The sequence below is a fragment of the Acomys russatus genome, chromosome 11 (genome assembly GCF_903995435.1).
Source record: "Acomys russatus chromosome 11, mAcoRus1.1, whole genome shotgun sequence".
In the NCBI taxonomy this organism is placed as follows: domain Eukaryota; kingdom Metazoa; phylum Chordata; class Mammalia; order Rodentia; family Muridae; genus Acomys; species Acomys russatus.
Window position 1 is genome coordinate 3,841,366 of NC_067147.1, and position 8,750 is coordinate 3,850,115.

The 8,750-nt window shown below is 45.6% G+C and overlaps 1 protein-coding gene across 1 annotated transcript; it reads left to right on the top strand.

Annotated features, from left to right (window-relative positions):
* Positions 1 to 5,320: 5,320 nt before the first annotated feature.
* LOC127195271 (interleukin-1 receptor-like 2) lies at positions 5,321 to 7,600 on the top strand. Its single transcript, XM_051152655.1, has 3 exons — positions 5,321 to 5,384; positions 6,130 to 6,364; positions 7,312 to 7,600. Exons 1-3 carry the CDS (start codon positions 5,321 to 5,323, stop codon positions 7,598 to 7,600), a joined length of 588 nt encoding a protein of 195 aa, XP_051008612.1.
* Positions 7,601 to 8,750: the final 1,150 nt, after the last annotated feature.

An 8,750-nucleotide genomic window follows, 5' to 3' on the forward strand; every position in this document is an offset into this window, starting at 1 on the left:
GGAAAGCTCAGGACAGCACAAAAGTTGATTATTTTAATGTTTTTACTACTTAATGTTTTGGGGTCAGTGTTGACCTACAGTAACCTAAACTGCAGAATATATAGTCATGGATGATCCAGAGCTGCTATGTTGGATCCTTTGTCATACGGATTGACAGGTGTGTGTTCAAGATAAGTGCAAGGCAATTCTAATGTTTTTGTTTGTTTGTTTGCTTGCTTTTAGCGAACAAAAAAATAGCTCCAGCTATTTTGGGACCAAAGTTTGACGCTGTTGGAGTAGAAGTAGGCATGTTCTATAATGTGTGTTTTCTGAATTTGTAAATGGAGCCATCATTGAGGCTTCAAAGGCTGAATCTGGCTCTCTGTTGGTTGATACGGCTTATTTTATATTTATTGAAGAATATTACCAAATGGGGAAAAGCATGCTATTGCTTAACTATTGCACATTTAGAGCAGCTAAATGACATTTCTTTTCAAAAGATAGTGGGGCTTAGCAGCTTAAGTGTGAACACAGTGAATTGTAGTGCTGGGTGGAAACAAAATATGCCATCTGTTGTGGGCTCTGTGGACATGAGCATCACCTGGAGAGAGTATCAAGACAGATGGCTCCCTGTTCTCCAAGCTGGAAGGACCAGAAGATGCCAGCTGACATATGAGTGTCCTGAAGACTTGTTTGTATCGCTAACTCTGGTTTCTTGTTCTGGAGAGAAGGGACATTGAGGAATCACTGAAACATTGCATACACAGCCTTCGGAAAAACAAGCTTCCTCTTTCTGTGGACATAGGGGATGGAACAAGAGCCACCAACTAAAGCCACACAGCACAGCTTCCTTTTTCTATAAAAGGGAAATGATTTGCTAGTGGGACCTTAGCTTGCAGTGGGATCAGTTGGACGCAGTGGGTATTCCTTCAAGCACAAGCCAAAGGATGCCTGGATATGTGCATGTATGGGTGTGCATGTTACCTATCATCGCCTTCCGAGGCTCTACAGCGCTGGCTACTGCACCAGGTAGTGTCCCATTTAGAAACAGACATTTACCACTCTAACCAACATATATCCAGACTTTAGGTTCGACCACAAAGTATGGCTTGTGGCTCTCTAAATTTCATATAAGTTAGACTGAAATTGAGAAAAAGCTGGGACATTGGTATAGACCCAAAATATGTCTCCAGCTGTTAAGCGCCACCATTGCCGGCAAACCCCAGTCCCATCACCTGTTTCGCAGAGTCTTCAGGAGCTTCCTAACTGGGGCTCTGCAACCTTACCTCTTGTTAAGAGTTCCTCACAAGGCATTTCTTGATTTATTGGGGTGCACATTTGGGAAACACATGCTATAAGTGTGCAAACAAATGTCACAAGCATATAGATCAAAGCAGTAAGAGCAACAAGAGGGCGTCTTCATCAGCTCAGAGCTTGACTGGCTGATTAACCTGGGATTTCCCTGATGCGCCAAGGAGGAGGAACATAGCTCTTTCTCTAACCAGGAACATGCTGGCCAGGGCCTTAGGGGAGCTGTGGCTTCAGATGCTGAGAATCTGGCTCTTCCCACTGTATGGAGCTGCGGCTATCAGTTCCAGGGCCATTGTATGCTTGGTCTATAATGTTCTTGACCAATGTGTTTCCTTTGAGCCATGGTTTGATTAGCCTTCTGCTGACTCTGCCCCACTGCATGATCGCTTCTGCTGGACGTCCCATTTCTCCCTGGAAATAGTATAGAAAATGCTGTGATTTCTAACACGTTTGCTTGGTATAAGACATAGCTTGTACAGATCCCCCATCCCAAAGGCTTTGTCTTCTCTCTTCTATCCTCTTCATCTCCTGATCTCCTGGTCCTCTCCCTCAGGTCCTCGTTACTGAAGAACGGGCTGCTGGTGTCCAGGCTCCACTGCCTGTGCCGCAGGGACGCACTATCGCAGCGCTAACCAGCATGTACTCATGGCCTGGATTTGGTTATTACATTGCTCCTTTTCCTCTCCCATCCCGGCCCCATTCCTTCTGATGTGATCCTTGTTTTTAAAACCTATGGAATCCACTTAGTGCTCAGCCATTTCGGTGATCTTTAGTGGTAATGGTAACACTGAAACAACAAGTGTGATATTATATTATATTTTCGTGATTGAAACATTCTAATATCCTTTCATTTTACCCATAATAAACTCAGCAATCGTACTGTGTTCTTGGCCGCATGTCTTCCATATCCTTGTTTACCCAGCTCCCTGTTTACTGTATGGTGGTCACCCTGCCTTCATTTCAGTTTTTTGGAACTCCCTAAACACTGTCCTTCAGAGATTTTGTACTAGTTTTTCATTCTACAGGAGATGGCTCGGCAATTAAAAGTGTGAACGGCTGTTGCCACAAACCAGACTTTGGTTCCCAGAACCCATGTCAGGTAGCTCAGAAGCACCTGTAATTCCAGTGCCAAGGGATCTGACACCCTCTTCTGGACCCTATGGTCACCTGCAGTCACATGCATATACCCAACACAGATGTACACACATAATTAAAAAGAATAAAAATAAACCTTAAAAAATAAAACAAAGGAGCTCCTCTCCAGACCTCTGCTGGCCTCCTGGCCACTGTTCCAGGGAAAGGTTTGGACTTATGATGCTCCTTTTATCTCTTCCTCATATTAGATATTTTGTGTGCTTCTTAATAGTTGAATATCTTTTTCTTAAAACCAGAAAATAATGACCGCAAGCTGTGGAAAGGCCCGTGCCTGTAAGCTGTGGTTCTGACACTCAGCATGTCTGTCATCTGGCACATAGGGATGTCTTTAATGTTAGGCAAGAACAGACAATGAAAACCTTCGCTAGAGAAACAGTGAGAGCTTTGCCAATGCAGATGAGGACACTTACCCAATAGTCCCGGAACTGCTCTCAGACATGCGAGAAGACGTTGCCAGCACTGTCCCAGAAACAGTGTTCATAATAAATGGAAAAGTACAAAATTAGAACAATCAAACCGGCTAAAGGAGACTGACTCTAGGTTGCGCATGCTCATACTATGGGATGCCACATGGCTGCGCATGCTCATGTCAATGGGATACGCTACAACAGCAAGCCTGTATTAAGAAGGACAATACCTCAATTTTTTAAATCCCACAAAAATGCTTCTATGAAAACCTGTTATATAAGTATGTATGTAGTAAATTTTATAGTGACTAATAAAACCTATGTAAGAACACCTTCCAGTGCTTAAGAAACTGTGTCTCTGTCTCTGTGTCTCTGTGCCTGTCTCTCTGTCTGTCTGTCTCTCATCCTCTCTCTCTCCCTCCCCCCACCTCCCCCTCTGCCACAAGGAGGAGGAGGAGCAAGGAAGATTAGGTAGCAAGTTTAAGACAGAGATTTGGGCATGTTTGGATAGACACAGGGAGCCCGGAGAGGATTCCTTCTGTGTGTTGCTTACAGGACGCAGCTTGTTTGGAATTACGTAGCTTTAACGACCATGTGACATGCACGTAAAGAGAAAGCCATGGACGTGAAAAGCTGGGAGGACAAGCAAAGAGACAGATGCACTAAATTTCTACCATGGTAGGGTTTCCTCTGGCCATCACACACGCCCCTGAAGTTGTGCTTTGCGACTTCTGTAAGTACCTGCTCAGTGCCTTTCTCTGGGAGGTTCTGCATGCAAACATGTTATAGTTTTGTATTTTTATTTTTAAAACTTTAATCAGTTCTGTGTTAATTGTACATTATTGGAGTCCTCTTACCGGCTTCTTCCACCTACCCACTAGTCACTCTTCCCTGTTTGAGTTTCCTTTTTGTTTAATGTCCATATAGGCAGAACCTGAAGTGTCTTCTGTTTCTTAGTTTGCTTAACACCATGGTCTTCTTTTTGTTTTTGTTTTTGTTTTGTTTTTTATTGAAAACTTACAACCCTCAAATCTGTTCTGTATCTAAACTCAGCGATCGATTTTTCACGTACCAAAAATACTTAATCATCACAGAGATCGTCCCGGAAGTGTAAGGCTTCGGTCCAGAGCGCTTCTGGCAAGGCACAATGAACACCTATCCATCTAAACTCTGTGAGCTTGGGACCCCTAGTCTCACTGTCCCTAATTCCACAAAGACCATCAGGAATGTTCAGCTAAGAAGCTGCTGGGTGACAGCTGACAGCACTTACTGTCTTTCTCTTCTCCTCAGTGTGCAGTGTGTGTGTGTGTGTGTGTGTGTGTGTGTGTGTGTGTGTGTGTGTGTGGTGGGGTGGGGTCTCCTGTGCCTCTGGGGTGGGGCAACAGGTCCAGGCAAGCAGAGCTTCTTGACAAGTTTAGACTGCAGAGGTGCTCCACCTGCGGCGTGTCCGTTTCACAGAAGATCTAGCAGGAGGACTGAGGGTTAATGCTTTTCTACAGGAGCCACATGGAATAGCGTCCATGTCTGGCATAGTCCATATTAGGCAGTGCTGGGCATGTAAGAACCTCTCAAATAAAATTTGGAAAGGAAAGGTTGATAGCCCCGCCCCACCAACAATCTGGAGCAGATTAAAGACAACATTCCTGATAGAGAAACATGTTAACTCAGAAACAGGCAAAAAACAAAACAAAACTAAAAACACAAGACTGGAAGCCATTGCAGGGATGGATTCTTTCTCTCCTGCTCCACTTGAGGAAGGTGAATCTGCCACGGCCCATGGCTCAGGCTGTCTGACTAGGATCCTGTTCCTGGTGGGGTTCCTGTCCTTCTTCACAGAGACTCATTGCTCTGCAAGCCCAAAGGCAGGTGGAGCATCCTGCACCCGGCCACGGCAGCATCATTGCTAGGGGAATGCAGAAGGGAGTCAGGGATTCTCACTGGGGCTGCTAGGCAACTTTTCCTGGAAAATGGGTTTGGGTCTTTGGGCTCTGGTCCTCCCCTCCAATTCCTGCCTGGCCAGTGCAGACTGGTCAGCAAGCAGGAATCTGGGATTTTCGGGGAACCCCTCAGACCCAGGCAGTTCCAATTCCAGGCTCACAAGGGGCAGGTCCACAGCCTGCTCTGGCTGTAGTTGGATCATTTGGCCCTGGCTTGGTCCAAGTAAGGGCAAGAGATACCATCAAATCCCCCAACCTCCCCACTGGTCCCCTCCACAGGCTGGTGTGAGTTTCCTGGCTTCTGAAGATCTGGCACAGCAAAGTGCATAGAGTGTGGCTGGGACAAGGTCAGCCTTGGAAAGGTGAGGCCAATGTGGAGGAAAGTAATGGAGAGCAGAAGGCCAGTGGCCTGGCCTGGGATCTCACTTTCTGGGTTCTCAGAAGTCTGTGCCACGCAGCTTGAGGGAAGGGGCCCCCGCCCCACTGCACTCCTTACTTCTCCCATGTCTTCTTTTTCCTATGTAGCCCAAAATGGGGGTGCCATCCTTGCTGCTCTGTGGGGTGTCTTTTCTGCTTCCATTCATTGTGACAGCAGGTAAGTTCTGTGAGTTTTTGGGTCCCGGAGGCCTGTCGCCTCCTGGGCAGCATCTCCTGTCACTCATCTCCAGGCAACTCACTCACTTTCAGGGGCATCACCTGAGCCCCAGCTTTGCTAATCACGCTTTCCTCCAGATGATCTCGTAGGCAGAGGCCAAAAAAAAATGGGGGAATAGGAAAAGTTCATCCCCAAGTGCTCAACACTAAATGCCACTTTGGAGCTTTAGACTAACTTAGGTGATACAGAGAAGTCCTCAAAGACTCATGTGGACTCAATTCCAGTGCTTGAATGGATGGATTACTAGTGGTGTCTGTTTCATATGAAGGGTTATTTTATGGTCCAAAGCTGCCAGAGACAGAACAACCTAAGGAAAATTAACTTGGTAGAAATGGGCTTTAAACCCCCAATCCATAGTAGATGAGGATGCCTTTCATCCAAGTCACTAACTGACTGCAAGCACAGGAAGAAAAGATGGCCAGGATGTGTCTGTGCTGTGAGGAGGAGGACAGAGGAGGAAGGGCAGAGGAGGAAGGGCAGAGGAGGAAGGGCAGAGGAGGAAGGGCAAAGGGGAGGGGGCTGGGGAAGTCCTGTCCTTAAATGACTGGGCTAGTTTGGGAAAGTCCTCAACTGAACAAGCCCCTAGATAAAATGTCACATTGCCCAGAGCAAGACACATCCTGAAATGATCAGTGACACCAGTTTTCTGTCACTGTATTTCTCATTCCTTCCTTTTCTCCTCTAGATACATGCGAGGATGCTGAAATGCACCCCAAAATGATTTCAGAGGGCCAGCCTTTTGCTTTCAATTGCACATACCCCATAGTAACAAATGGGGCTGTCAGTCTGATATGGTACAAAACACCCAACAAGAGTCCAGTGCCCAGCAACCAGCAGCTTAGAGTCCACCAGGACCAGTCCTGGATTTTGTTTCTTCCCTTGGCACAGGGGGACTCAGGCATCTACCAGTGTGTTATAAGGTAAGTCCTTCATTTAAAGCAGAACTGATTAGTGTGTTTCTTTCCCCATTTCTATATACATCTTCTAAGAAAGGGGGTGTTGTTACCTTTAGTATTTTAGACACGTTATATAGGCTCTACCAGTTTCCTAATTACAGAGGCCCCTAAGTACCAAAAGGATAGGTTGAGCCACCAGGAGGAATGCTCTTAAAGACAAGTGCAACGTGGCACAAATACAGGACGCCCTCAAGCTGGTATGAGATGGCTTCCAGTGAGCACATTTGAAAGCAAAACAGATTTATACATAATTTTTGGAGCACAAGTTGCATCTTTTTAAGTGAAATGATGTTTCAAGGTTCAGTTTGTGAAGCTTTCTAAGACTTCAGCAAAACCCACTTTTAAGCAATGTTTGGCCACAGACCATAATTCTGCAAATTTCTATACAATCTTGACTGGCAACAACCTACTATGTTCTCTCTCTAAATCCTGGTTTTCCTATGGCAAGTCCATACAGATTTAATCTATGCTGATCTGGAACAGTTTTTGGTCGGTGGTTTTCCTACCTTCAGTATATTTAAGTGGCACAGGCAGGTGCTTTATATTTCACCAATCCTTTGTTTTATGTGATGTTTCTTCACGCATAAGCGTAGGTGACTTTTGTGTCTGAGGTGCAGAGTGAACATTGTAGAGTCTCTTCAGAGAAACAGTTCAAGAGGCCTACAGTATCCATCAGTCAGGCTGGGCCAGGCTGGATGAGATGCTAGTGTCCACCCTGCATAAATGCCACTTACCCTAGGGTAATGCATGCTTCTGGGCTGCTCGTTACTTCTTATGAGGCAGATGGGTTGTACAGGGTCTGGAAAATAATCAGAGAAGATGGGAAAATGACTCAATGAATTCCGGGACTGCCTACGAGTTCACTGGGCTCAACCTGCTGTTGGTTTGTTTGTTGTTTGTTTTGTTTTCAGGAATGCCCACAGCTGTTACCGAATAGCTATAAACATAACCATTTTTAAAAAGAATTGGTGTAACTCATCCATGGAGAGTCCCATGAATTCAGCAGACGAGTACCAACAGACGTTACCGATTGGAATGTCGGGCAGTCTGGCGTGTCATCTGACCTTTCCAGACAGTTGTGTTTTGGATTCAATAAAGTGGTATAAGGTAAAAACAAACAAACAAACAAACAAACAAACAGAACACCACCACCACCCTCTATTGATATTGCTTTTTCCTTATATAAAACCCACTTTTTAAACAAGAGTAAATTTAATTCTTCAAGGCAGAGTTGGTAGATTTTTGGTGTGCTTCAGACAACAAGTGAGAGTAATCCTGATAATTACTTTAAATGTATGATTGTTGTTATTTTGTAATGTTGTTGTATCCTCTTTATGCCACCAGTTGTCCATTTTCAAGCTCTCCTGGTTATCTTTTGTCACTCACATTGGTTTGTTAGAAAGTTGCTTTGAAAATTACAAATTACACATATTCACGCCTAAGATCTTCCCTGCCATCCCTGTTATGTGTTATTCAGCACACATTGCCCCCAGCAGGTGGCTGCCACCGTCAGTTCCCACCATGGCCTCCTATAGTGCTGCATCTGACCATTAACATTCATATCTTAGCTGCTTTCCCTTTGACAAGTGACCAGCGCATCTTCCCTTGCGCATCTTTCTTCATCTTGTTTCCACTGAACCTTGGCTTTGACTCCACAGACAAGGGCCAGCTTGACTCTGGAGCTCAGTCGCTCCTCCTGCTTCCTGCTCCTCAGCCCAGCTACTCCTCCTGCTTCCTGCTCCTCAGCCAAGCTACTCCTCCTGCTTCCTGCTCCTCAGCCCAGCTACTACTCCTGCTTCCTGCTCCTCAGCCCAGCTACTCCTCCTGCTTCCTGCTTCTCAGCCCAGCTACTCCTCCTGCTTCCTGCTCCTCAGCCCAGCTACTACTCCTGCTTCCTGCTCCTCAGCCCAGCTACTCCTCCTGCTTCCTGCTCCTCAGCCAAGCTACTCCTCCTGCTTCCTGCTCCTCAGCCCAGCTACTCGGGTCATGGACTTCCTTTATGGTATTTTCTCCTGTTGTGGTGACTCCCAACTATACAATTATTTCCATTTCACCTCCATAACTGTGATTTTTGCTGCTGTTCTGGATTGTAATGTTAATATCTGATATGCAGACTATCTGATATGAGACTTCTCTGCGGGTCAGGACACACAGGTTGACAGCCATGGCTTTCCAGATTTTACCTGATCATCCACTCCCCCCACTTACTCTGCAGTGACAGGATTATTCAACTGTCTCACATTTTCTTTTGCTGAATTTTGGTGGAAGATTGTTTCCTGGGAAGCGGTGCATTTCATTGGAGGTTTCATCCATACTGGCAAATAATTGATCATCGCTTCTCCTACAGCTG

Bases quoted from the DNA above. Each gene is read 5' to 3' on its own strand.
- LOC127195271 (XM_051152655.1), top strand. From the start codon at position 5,321: ATGGGGGTGCCATCCTTGCTGCTCTGTGGGGTGTCTTTTCTGCTTCCA. The intron at 5,385-6,129 runs GTAAGTTCTGTG...TTTCTCCTCTAG, and splicing joins TCCATTCATTGTGACAGCAG to ATACATGCGAGGATGCTGAA. The intron at 6,365-7,311 runs GTAAGTCCTTCA...TTTTGTTTTCAG, and splicing joins ATCTACCAGTGTGTTATAAG to GAATGCCCACAGCTGTTACC.